This window comes from Macrobrachium rosenbergii, chromosome 24, assembly GCF_040412425.1.
Source record: "Macrobrachium rosenbergii isolate ZJJX-2024 chromosome 24, ASM4041242v1, whole genome shotgun sequence".
In the NCBI taxonomy this organism is placed as follows: Eukaryota; Metazoa; Arthropoda; class Malacostraca; order Decapoda; family Palaemonidae; genus Macrobrachium; species Macrobrachium rosenbergii.
The window spans coordinates 35,694,955-35,708,630 of record NC_089764.1 but is presented as its reverse complement, the minus strand read 5'-3'; the positions used below and the strand labels follow the sequence as shown (position 1 = coordinate 35,708,630).

Genomic DNA, 13,676 nt, shown 5'->3' with positions numbered 1-13,676 from the left:
TGGATTTTCACTGATCGTGCAAATAGGCTCAGTAAAGAACATATGAAAAAAAAATTCATTAATTGTGAATCCCATATTTTTTATAATGCTGAAAAAAAAAACACATGTTCTCTATGAATCAAAAGATAAATTACAACTATAACACATGATATCACATACTGTCATTCTGTTATAAATAGTAGGATTGACTCTTGCAGGGGAAGTGTCACACGCATCTATAATTGCGAGCGTCCATATTTCCAAGACAAGGCTCTCAGATTCTGGTGTTCTTAGCAAAATCTCAACAACAAGGGGTTTTCCTACATCAGGTAGGTGGCCTCCTAAGCCCTTCTTGGTCTCTGACTGGATGTCGGGAATGTCTTCTATACCCAAGTTGAACTGAAACAAGAATATAACATTAACACATGCCATGCAAGATTGTAAAACAAAAAATAATGCTTTTACAATAAAATCAATGTTTTAGGTACTTACCCTCTATCATTAGCTTTATCTGCGGCTATAAGCGCGGGTTCAACAAGTGTTAAAATTGAAACAATCGTTAACGAACGCTCCTAATAGTTACCCCCTCCCACCCTTTGTAGGGTGGAGGGTCAAACAGCGATTGTTATGGTTCATTCTACTTTTAATCTCTTAAGAGGGGAGGAGGGAGGGTTTTTTAATGATATAGAGGATAAGTACCTAAAAAAATTATTTTATCATAAAAATAATTATTTTTCAGGTGAAATTTACCCTCTATCATTAGCAGACTCCAACATTACGTGCCGGAGGCAGGCAGGAGATTTCCTATGACCAAATTATCAGATACCATTATAAATAACCTCATCACTGCTTCCTTGACGAATTTGATCCCATGGCAAGTACTTGTCAGATGAGGATCATCATCAGGGGAGGTCCACTATCTTAGGAGGTGGAACGTGAATCCCAAATGTGGTCATTGATTGATGATGTGCAATGCACAATGGCAATTTATTGGCCCCTGTGCCCTAGGCCTGCAGAGCTGTTGTGGGAGCTAAAAACAAAACTAAATCATGACCCCTCAAGAGTTACCACCTATCTAATGGAGTTACTGTTGCACCTCACACCCAAAAACAATAAGACCAATTTTAGAAGAAAGTGTTACCTAATCAACACAGCGTAGCTTTCTCCAAAGAGGAGTAATGGTCCTGCAACATACAATAACACAATTTACTCCAAAACAAAAAAAAAAAAAAAAAAAGACCTTGTTTGCCCTCATCTGAGACCAAACAAGGCCAGGACAATTACAGTATACAAATTGATCTAAACAAATAAAGTGGAATAAAATACCATGCACGAAATCAAACAAATATGGTTCCCCTCTACCCGGGAAGGAGATCGATAGAGAGCGGACCTTTACTTGTTCCTAACACAAAGGGAAGACTTGGAGATAATCTCCCCTGCCGAAACCAGAGGTGCTGGTGTATGGCAGTCTTCGTACTGGATCTCTCTATGTCCATCAAGTAGTTGGAAGCGATTACAGAACTGCACCTCCCCTGTGCTGCCAAGACTAGTCGGTCTAGAGGGAGGTGTTGGTGAAAACGAATAGATGTGGCCATTGCTACGACATTGTGTGGTTTCACCTTCAAAAGGGGACAAACCTCTGGAGAGACTGCACGATGTGCCTCTAGAATTAAAGACAATCAAGAAAGCCATGGCATTCTTAGACATAGGAACCTCAGGCTACCTGACCAAGTAAAATAGGTTCCTACATTGCTTCCATAAAGGTTAAGGATGGGATGTAAAATATTTCAGAACCCTAACAGGGCATAAAAACAGCTCTCCTCACTCAGGAGTTACTGTAGAGTTTTTAAGATGTCATAACAAGACCATATCCATTGAGAGTTTTTTTTTTTCAGTTGAAATGAGTAAACAGCGTCAATTAAGACAAACATCCTAGAAAAATCCAATCCAGTATGCCTTAAAAGAGAAGCCAGCATGGATTTACAACTTTTGATGGAGGCCACAGGTAAACCACTAGCATATCTTAAGAAGTGCAGAAACTTGATTACATTATCAATGCTGGTGCGAAGACATGAAATGCCTCTGGACTTGCACCATGAACTATAAAGCTCCCACTATCTCTGGTATAATGTGTTGGTGGACTTTCTCCTTGCAACAAGGATAGAGAGTCCCTGGATGACTTGAAAAACCTCTGGCTCCGAGGAGCTTGTCGACAGTTTCTCAACAGTTAGATGAAGCATGCTGATATTTCCGTGCAGCCTCCCTATCCTGACAGTCAAAGTAGATTTGTCCAAAATGGTAATTGTCTGGGAACTTCTATTTACATTCTAGAAGGTCTGTGAGCCAATGCCTCCTCGGCCACCAAGGAGCGAATTGAATCATGGTGGTGCTCCGAGATTCCCTCAATTCGTGAGCTCTTCCTTCAACAGTGGAAATGGATGGAATGCATATACAAATAGGTCTGCCCAGTCTAAAGCCAAATCAACTACTGCCCAGGCTAGCACGTTCAGAACTGGTGAGACATACAATAGGAAATTATGACTCATCTTTGTTGCAGAGAGATCGATGGGAGGTTGGCCAAACTCCCTCCAAATTGCCTTGCACACTGTTGGGAATAACGTCCATTGGTGGCAGAGTACCTGTCCCGGACAACCTAGCATGTCCGCCAGAACCTAGAGTTGACTGGGTACACAGTGGGACATTAGGACAATGTTCCTCCTCTCCTTCCAGGGGGTAAATCCACGGTGATGGCTGGCTACTATGGTTCTGATTTTGTGCCCCTTTGCTACTTAGATACACCAGAGACGATACGTCGTCCAAGAAGATACACTACTTTGTTGGTCGCTGCATGTTCCAGCTCTGCAGCCCCTTCTGGATAGCCCACAAATCCTTGCAGTCAACAAGCAGATTTTTTTCGACTGGTGGCCATACTCCAGAAGCTACCCGATTCCCCATTACCATCCCCCAGCCCTCACCCAAGGCGTCTGAATACACTGAGAGGACTGGGCCCGGGAACTCTGGAGATTTCCCTGCAAGCAGAAGTTCTACAGACATCCACCAACAAAGATAAAGAAACAGGACTCGGTTCCAAGGCATTAACTAGTGGATTGGCTGTGACTTTCTGTGCCTGTGCATCATCAAGTGCAACTGAATGGTCTCAACCATAGTCGAACACCTAGGACTAACTTGCCAGGGGAGACCTGTGACCTAACAGAGACAGACAGCATTTGGCTGGCATGCTTCTGAGGAGGCAAAGTCACTTGTGATTTATAAGAGACTGACTACTTGATCACGTCGGAAAAAACCTAGAAAGAACAGAATCTACTGTATCACCATGCCCAGGTAGGTCACTCTTTGAGATGGTTCCAGAGAACACTTCACTGCATTAATAAGTAACAATAGGGGTTTTTGCTATGCCCAGAAACAGCTCTCTTGCCCTCAGGCAAACCTTGCTGGACTTTGGAATGATAATCAAACTAAGTACAAAAGTATCTTCACTCCTAGCAAGTGAAGCCATTTGCAAAGGGGATAAGACCTTGGTGAAAACCTGAGGAGTGGAACTTAGTCCAAAACAAAGAGCTCGAAATTGGTAAGTCTTTAACAAAGAGCTCAAAATTGTTAAGTCTTTCCCCCAAAAACAAAGCGTAGGAACTTCCTGAACGTTGGTGAATGGGAACATGAAAGTATGTGCCTTTCATTTCCACCGTAAACATCCATGCCCCTTTCTCTAAGGTGGCTAAGACTGTGGAGGCCGAATCCAAGGATAAAAGGGGGGACAGATGGACATAGAGGCAGAGCTTGATTCTAAGACAGGCCTCCAACCTACTGTTGTCTTTGGAACCAGGAAAAGCCTGTATAAAACCTGGCAATGTAGCTGGTATTTCTTATATTACTGCCTTCTCTAACAGTGAAGAGACTTCCTGGCTCAAGATCCTTCTCTTCTCTAAGTTGCCTCTGTAAGTCCAAAAAGCTATGGGTTGGTTGATAAAGGGAGCGAAGTTTGAAAGGAATGCAATAGCCTTCCAAAAGCACTTTCACTGCCCAAGCGTCCACCCCTAATCGTTTCCACACTTGAGTGAAGAGACCTAACCTGCTCTCCCCCTTACCTGGTACCTGAGGGCTCAAGGTGCTAAGCTTTATCAGACTTAGGAGTCTTGCTCTAAGAGGGAGAGATAAATTTCCCTCTCTTTGCAGAACGGGATCTGGAACAGCTGCTGAAAGGATACTTTCTTCCTTCCTGCACTTGGACAGGAAGACCTAGAAAAGCAGATAGCCTGGTCTTTAGGACACCTAAAACAAGAGGAAGGTGGAGGAGACTTCCCTTTCAGAGGCTTGGGACCGATGGAAAAAATAAACCTCTCTCTGTCTTCTCAGTTCTGCAGCTATAAACACTGACAGTGTCTTGTCTATAATTTTCCCAAAAGGATTTGCTGAAAATAACGACTGTTTACCAAGGAGGGAGACTGAAGGAACCAGAAGAGATAAGACCTGGTGCTAAAATTATCAAAATCCACTCTGGCAAATAGCCTAGGCTACTTGAACTAGGAGAGGTCTTTCTCCAGGCCCAATGGAGAAACCCAGCTGACACGGGGGGGGGGGGACAATTTTAACCACGACTTACCTTCCAACAATGGAGAAACATGACTTGTTTCCTTGCTGCCACTATGAACCCGTTCGTGTGCACTTAACTCCTCACTCCTCTTACTATTCAAAGACTCAAACGTCATCAACACTAACTGCTGTCCCAAAGAAACTCTATAACCTACTGTCTCTTGAGAAACAGCAGACTCTTCTCTGGATTGGCTGAGGTGGTGTGCAGCCTCACCGAGGGAGCGTGTGGCCTCGCTGAGGTGGCTTGCAGTCTAGCTGAGGCAGCTTGAGGCCCAGCTGAGGTGGCTTGCGGCCTAGCGGAGGTGTCATGCGGACTCAATGAAGCTTCCCGTGACCTAAAATATGCCTGGCGCGGCCTCGACGAAGGTGCATGCGGGAGCTCAACCACTCAATGCTTGCTGTGGACTTTTGGACGAACATGAATATTTGACATGCTTAGTCTTTACTTGGGAAAGACAGCCCATACAAACCTCAAGAGCCTCGGAAGCAGACATAATTGAGACTTTGATGAATCAAAACTTGGACCGTCGTCAACGAGAGGAAGTCGTGGCATGAACATTTACTAACAGAATGCCTAACTAAGGATGCTGGACTTCTTGAGGCAGGTGCAATCGTAGCAGCATAGTTCACTATGGAATGCAACAGTTACCAAGCGAATCGCTAGAATAATCATGGGACAATGGGTCAAACACAAGATCTAGACCTATAATAACTGTCCTACGCGACTGCAATCTAACTCTGCCTGTGGAGGACCAAAATGCAAAGGAAGGAGACAGACGGCACAGTCCTAGAACATCCTGGGATGTTAGTCCTCATCTGGAAACACCCAGGACTACCAGGCCTGTCAGCAGGGATGCAGGGGGGGGGGGCACAGAGTGGCCAAGTAACAAGGGGACACTGTCCCTGCCAATGCATTGGACACATATGATGCAAGCGACTCAAAAAGATACAATTCAATACTAGATTTAACCGAATCAAACAAATTCCAAAAAATCTAGCCTACTACACTGTAGCTGATATTTGGGTGTGGAAGGATCTATATTTACTAAGGAAGAAACTATAAACGTATCTCTACCTTCTTGACCAGGTAATGATTCTAAAGAAATCCTTGATTCAAGACTGTTCTTATACTCAGGTCCTATGTCTATCTTTCTCTTCTAATTCAGCAACTATTCTCTCTATCTCTCCCAAAGAACAATCCTGCAATGATCACGAAGGCTGTCAGAATCACAAGTCATCACTCGATGATCCTTGCAAGTTAGTGCGTGTGTACGTCAATTACTCAATACGCACGTCAGTTACTCAATCTGGTCTATAACTTACCTGACAAAATCTAATAGATTTTGATAGGGAAGATAGAGACGAAGAATCCATATTGCCAAATACGGTCAAAAAACCATACGATCCAATCGTTAACTCAGAAAACAAACAAAATTTTTAGAGCACTTGTCTACACTACCAGCCGCGTTGACCGACAATGAACAACCATAACGTTCGCTGTCTGACCTTCCACCCTACAAAGGGTGGGGGAGTAACTACTGTATTGGGAGCGTTCGTTAAAGATTGTTTCAATTTTAACACTTGTTGAACTTGCACCAAGTAGCTGCAGATAAAGCTAATGATAGAGGGTAAGTTTCACCTCAAAAATATACATTGGACATGTACAATTTCAAATGATAAAATGAGAAACTGAGCATTCTAAATTCATACTCTCTAGCAAAACAATGAAAACCACAATCACACTTCTATATTAATATAAGGTTTTGTTCTGCAAAAGAATTAAAACAAAAATCAGGAACCATTATATACACTTTACAAGTATGGTTATATGAAACTGTACTTCTATTAAATCTATTAAATTAATATCAGTTTTTTCCCACAGCCGCATAATATTTCTCTTTAGTACAGCAATGCATTCACGAGCTGTAAAGCATAGTTTAATAAATAAACAGTATGTCATTAATCATTCAAAGAGTAGGTCACTAAACATTCACTTAGCTATGGGAGAGATCTTTCCCATAGCCACATCATATTTCTCTTTAGTACAGCAATGCATTCATTAGCTGTACAATGACATTTTCATGACAAAATTAAATTTTCATAATAAAATTAAGTTTCATACATACCGTATTTGACGGCGTATAAGACGCACTTTTTTAATCAAAAAATGGCCTAAAAAATCCCCCTGCGTCCTATGTACATAATGTAGGCTCAAAATTTACGAATTTTGGCCGAAATTATACATGAAACGTCATGTAGATGTTGTAGCCTAGCATAACATTCGGTGTTATCCTAATAACCTATTAAAAACAAAGTTTATTATAATTATTTATCATTATCACACTTACCATCACCGCAATTACTACTGCTAGTATTATAATCAATATCTACGTTGTTGTTATCGATATTTTCATTAAAATGTGTTAATATCATTATCGTCGTCTACAGCGGATCGCCACATTCCACATTTACAGACTTACAGTGCGTGTGCTGCCACCTATTGGTGATTATCTCGAGAGCTTTACGGATAACAAGGCTTCGTTCAGTTGGTAGTTGGCAGTTCCTGCTAACATTCTCTACGCATAACAACATGGCTTCGATCAATTGGTTGTTTCAATTGGTTGTTGATAATTCCTGCTACCATTCTCTTTAGGCATAATAACAAGGCTTCGTTGAGTTGATACTTCGTAACTCGTGCTAGCATTCTCTTTTAAGAATAATAACATGGCTTTGTTCAGTTATGAGGTAGCTTTCAGCAGCAGACGAAACATTCGATCGTAGTAAATGGCTGATTGTATAATACATATTTTGATAAATATAAATATGGTAAATACTTCTTTATTAATGTTTTTGTTGATTCTGTTGGTAAGAAACAATATGCAGCTGATAACCTAATACTACCGTTTTTACTTTCCAAAATCATATGAGCACAGGCTAGGAAACCTTATTTTTTTCCCCCTCAATGTCCTGCTGATATTGGGGTGCGTCCTATGCAGACATGCGTCTTATAAGCCATCAAATACGGTACTTACCAAGTAATTACATAGCTATAGTTTCTAACTTGCACAGCAGCATTTATTTAAAAAATTGCAGTGGCACTTCAGTAGTTTAGTGTAGGTGACAAGCCCCGCCCACTAACGGGAGTACTGGAAACGACTTAGAAGAAAACCTCATTCTGTTTGTGCACTTATGTTCATGAGAGGAGAGGAAGATGGGCTCTGATTCTGTAATTACTTGGTAAGCATATATAAAGCTTAATTTTATTATGAAAAATGATATTTTTATGATAAATTAAAGTTATATACCGTATATACTTACCAAGTGATCACACAGCTACAAGCTTCCTACCAAGGCAATCTAAAAATTCAAATGTTGCGGTGGCGCTACCATTGCTTGTGTAGGTGATCAGGTCCCGCCCACATTCGGGGCTGACAGATACAACGCAGCAAAGAGCTTTAATTCATTTTAGCCCTGATGACCATATGAGGGGAGGAGGGAGGGCTCCAATTATGTAATTACTTGCTAAGTATATATAAAACTTTCTTTTATCATAAAAATAGCAAAAAAGGGTGACTTTGCCTTGGTCAACGACCAGAATAAAAAACAATGCTGTCACCTACACTGGAATAAAAAAACCACACCCTGACCACTAAAAATTGGTGGGTACTCCAGGTATAATGGGCCCCCAGACTTCCCTTAAACTCAACACCTTACAACAAGGCGAGAGGATAGTACTGGGACAGAGAGCCCCCTATGCTTCCTCTCCCAACACCATGCCAGCCACAGATAAAGGTCCTAGTGTACTACACTTTTCAAAAACAGTTTCGATGTCCTTGAGGTAATGTGAGGCAAATACTGACTTGGACCTCCAAAAGGTTGATTGCAGGATAGTTGCTATAGACAAATTAAGTCGAAAGGCTAGAGGCGTGGCAACAGCTCAAACCTCGTGAGCCCTTACTCGAAAAGATGGTAAGACATCCAGATTCTAGACCAGATTGTCCTTCCTCTGTTTTGTCGTATCAAAGGGCTTTAACAGGTCACTAATATCTGAGTTTGACGAGAGATCTATGCCCTTTAATGGTGGAGGACCAGTTTTTAGAGTTCCTCAGATAAAAGAGGAAATCAACAATCTGAGTTACAAAGGTCTCAGAAGAAGAGACATTGAGGTTGTGTCACCACTGATGGAAGACAGTCCACTTGGCCTGGTAGACTCGACTAGAAGATTTTTGCCTGCACAGTGCAAAAGCCTGTGCAGCTCCCCTTGAAAAACCTTTCGTTCTGACAAGCTTCCAGACAGTCTGAAGCCTGTCAGGGCAAGAACAGACAACCCTTGGTAGTGTTATCTAAGTAAAGATGGTTTTTGGGGAAGGAATCTTGGATAGTCTACTAACAGCTGAAGAAGGTCCAGGAACCACTCCCTCAAGGGCCAAAATGGGGCTATGAGGGTCACAGTTGTGTTGTGGTGTGACTGGAACTTGTTCAACACCTCCCTGATCATGCTGAAGGGTGGGAAAGCGTACAGATCCAGATTGGACCAATCTTGCAGCATGGCATCTGTTGCCCATACAAGAGGATCTGGGGCTGGAGAGCAAAATAGAGGAAGACAATGGTTCTTGCAAGTGGCAAACAGGTCTATCGTTGGCCTGCCCCACAACTTCCAAAGATCCAAACAAACCAGGGGATCCAGGGTCCTTTTGGTGAGAAGGACCTGCTTCTGATGACTCAGCTCATCCGCCATAACATTTAACTTCCCCTGGCTAAATTGGGTGACTAGAGTCATTTGATTTTGTTCCTTCCACAGAATATCTCTTGCTGCCTGACAAAGAGAAGAAGAATGGGTGCCGACTTGTTTTCGGATATACAGTATGTCAAGGCCGTGGTACTGTCCGCATTCACCACTACTGTCTTGTTCCAGACTATGGTCGAAAAACAATGAATGCCTAGGTGAACTGCTTTCAGTTCTCTCACACTTATATGAAGGCTTTGCTGATCCAGGGTCCATGTACCAGATACTTCCCGATTCCCCATTCCCCAATTGGGCTCCCCAGCCTATGTCGGAGGCATCTGAATAAAAGTCTAGGTCAGGGCTCACAGGTTGAAGGGACTTCCCTTCTGACAGTCTTTCTTTGGACAGCCACCACTGCAGGTTCGATTTGATCTCCAGGGTGATTGGAAACACATAAGTGTCCAGCTGTGTTTTCCTGTTCCAGTTGACCTTCAGAAAGAACTGCAGAACTCATGTGGAGTCTGCCTAGTCTGACAAACATATGGATGCCAGATACCCCAGTAGGCTCATCCACTGTTGAGCTGAGCAAGATGAAAAGGGCTAGAAAACTCTGGACTGTCTGAAGGCAGCTGGAAATTCTCTTGGGAGATGGAAAAGCCTGAAAAATCTGAGAGTTCAGAATCATCCCCAAATAGAGGATCTCTTGCAACGGGGTCAACTGGGACTTTTGGAGATTGATAAGAAGGCCCAGTTCCTTAGTAAGAAGAAGAATCTTGTGTAAGTCCTTCACGCACTTTTCCTTCGACGGGGATTGAAGTAGCCAGTTGTCTAGATAAAGGCTGACATTGATCCCTATTAAGTGGAGCCATTTTGAGAGAGGAGCGAGGACTCACATAAATACTTGAGGGGCTGTAGAAAGGCCGAAGCAAAGGGCCTGAAACTGATACACCTTGTCCTGGAAGACGAACCTTAGATATTTACTGGACTTTGGGTCGAAGAGTCGGTTGTAAAACCCGTGCTGATGTTCTCAACTTCCTCTATGGTCCTCTTCTGGATGAGAGAGGAAACTTCCTCCAGAAGGGCCGAATGTCTCTCGGAGTCTTGAGCCTTTCAAGTATGCTGTCAATGTGATGGGAGAAGTGGCTAATGGGGGGGCTCTCCAGGAACGGGACAACATAGCCCCCTTCAAAACTTAAACAATCCAAGGCTCCGTTCCTCTTATAGTCCACTTTTCCCAAAACTCTAAAATTATGGCCCCTATGGGTGAATGAAGGACCCCTATGGGTGAATGAAGGACTTCCTTCTCACTTTTTTGGCACTGTCTTGGCAGAGTTCTTCTTAATGGACCTGGTCGTGAATCAGACATTTGCACAGGTCCTGAACTGTTGTCTAGGCTTACCTCCATGAAAGGGCCGCTGCTGGAGGGGTGAGGAAGCCCTGGTCTGAAACGCGGACAAATCCTTAGGACACTTGGACGACTGGGCTGACAACTCTTGCGTAAACTTTTTCTGTAAATCTGATGCAATTCCCTTTACTGTCCTGAGGGAACAGGTGGTGCTGGTCCAGAGGCGAGAACAAAAGGGCTGATTTCTGAGTCTGGGTGACTCCCTTAGAAGTAAAGGAGCACCAGAGCTCTCTTTTCTACAGAACACAAAATATAAATAGAGTGGAAAGCTCTAGAGAGCCATCTCTAATGCCTTTGTTACACAAGACAGAACTCCGAGCCAGTCCGAGGTGATATCTCCCGTTGAGTCCTGGTAGTTTTCTTAACGAGTGCAACCACCATCCAGTCCAGAAAACTAAGGACTTCAACCCCTTAAAAACATCCTTAACTAAATGGTCAAGTTCTGCAGAAGAGAACATTTTCTTAGTCACTGAAAACGCAGAACGGCAGAAGAGTTGACGAGGCCAGAGAAGTTCCCTTGGGAGGAGGCAGCGACTCCCAAAGAAGGGGCTTCACCGGTCACGTAGAAAAGTACCTCCTGCGGATCAAGCAAGAGGGAGGAAAAGTGAGAGACGCTTTGCCTTGCTCCCTTTTGGCCAAAAGCCAATCAATCTCCCCTCTCCTTGAAGAACTTCTTGGAGGATGAAGAAAGAACCATCTTGAGAAGTCTTGGCCTGTTGTCCAGATGATTCCTCATTAAAAAGGTCGAAGCAGGTGAGACTGGGGCAGCTGGGGAGAAAAAGGTGGGAAAACTCACCAAAAGATACTTCAATAAAGCTGCACAGGCTGAATGAGGAGCAGGTTCTTGGTCAACCTCTTCCTCGTCGGAGGAGACTGGGGACAGGATAGCATCCTGAGAAGTCTTGGGAGTGGAGGGAGCTTTCTTTAGTAAGTCCATGATTACAGCTAATTGCCGCTTAACCCCTTCGCCACCGGGACGTACAGATGTACGTCTTTTACGGTACAGTAATAAAAGACCGCGACGTACGCCTATACGTCTTTCATCCCTCCTCGAAAAGCAAAGCTGTTTTCTTCAGCTTGGATGGGTTTCAGGCGTAGTATTGTGTACGAGAGAGGTGCAAAAGCCCCACCCACTATTCATTCTAGCCAATGAGTGTCCGATGATCGTCGTGACGTCATATTCATATGGGATATTATAAGGAGTATCGTCCAGCAGCACATGCCAGTGCGCCTCAAGCTGTTATGTATGAAACATTGACACAATCTTCTGAGTAAACCATTTGGATTCGAATGCTAAACTTTTTTCCCTTTTGATTGCAGTTATTTTATTTTTTTTAATTTTTTTTTTTTTTTTTTTAGTATCATCATGTCGGATTATAGTATTTCAGATTCTGGGGCTGAATACCTGCCAGATCTGTCAGATGATTATAGTGATAGTGGTGATAGTTGCTTAGAGGATGGCAGCGACACCGAGTATTTAGAAGACATTGAACCCATTGTCGATGAAGGTTGGCGGTTCATAACAGATCCATTTTGTGACGTGCGCCCAGACCAACCCCCCGATTTCACGAAGGGTGACAATGGGATCTATGTTTGCACACCAGACTTCACCTGCCCACGAGATGCATTTTGTTTCTTTTTTTGTGATGATGTTATTGACAGACTGTGTGAATGGAAGAATGCTCGGGCAGAGGAGTATTTTCGGTCAACAGGAAAGTGGAAGGTAAATGGACTTCTGTGGAGGGCTGTCACTCGTGATGAGATGTATGTTTTTCAGAGCTTGCTGATGATAATGGGGGTGAATAAAATGCCCATTATGTATATGTATTGGTCACGAGATGCCATGGTTGGGGGTCAAGGATCTTTTGTAAAGAAGTGATGTCTCGAGCAAGATTTCTTTGCTTGCTGAAATTCCTGTTGAATTTTTTTATTATTATTATTGTTATTATCTTTATTATTATTATTATTATTTTATTATTATTATTATTATTATTATTACTATTATTATTATTATTATTACTATTATTATTATTACCAATGCCATAAACATTCATTGATGTATATATATATGCTGTTTCCGTATGAACCTAGACTAACTGTTTCCGTAAGAAAACTAGTATATACTGCTATTACTACTAGTACTATTTTACTAATACTTTACTACTTTTTCTGCTACTTTACTACTATTTCTACCCCTTTATAGCTGTTTCTATTTCTGCAATTACTTTTTCCACTAAATATTCCTCTTTTTTTCTTTATATATATATATATATATATATATATATATATATATATATATATATATATATATATATATATATATATATATATATATATATATATATATATATATATATATATATATATATATATATATATATATATATATATATATATATATATATATATATATATATATATATATATATACATATATATATATATATATATATATATATATATATATATATATATATATATATATATATATATATATATATATATATATATATATATATATATATATATATATATATATATATATATATATATATATATATATATATATATATATATATATATATATATATATATATATATATATATATATATATATATATATATATATATATATATATATATATATATATATATATATATATATATAATATATATAATATATATAATATATATAATATATATAATATATATAATATATATATATATATATATATATATATATATATATATATATATATATATATATATATATATATATATATATATATATATATATATATATATGGTAAAAAATATTCATTGATATATACACAATGTTTTCACATAAGAATATAAACGAAAAATATGAATACCAGAAAATTTAGTGGGAGCAAATGATGACTGATATACTCGCGGTCGATGGGGGTCTCATGCGGTATGCAAGCATTATCGGCA

General features: G+C 40.8%; 1 protein-coding gene across 2 annotated transcripts in view; it reads right to left on the bottom strand.

Annotated features, from left to right (window-relative positions):
* Atg13 (Autophagy-related 13) overlaps positions 1 to 13,676 on the bottom strand; it is an 81,224-nt gene that overhangs the window by 51,456 nt on the left and 16,092 nt on the right. For both annotated transcript variants that reach the window (XM_067126484.1, XM_067126485.1), the window contains exon 3: positions 160 to 378. In XM_067126484.1, the coding sequence (XP_066982585.1) occupies positions 160 to 378 (219 nt within the window). The remainder of the gene's footprint in view (positions 1 to 159; positions 379 to 13,676) is intronic.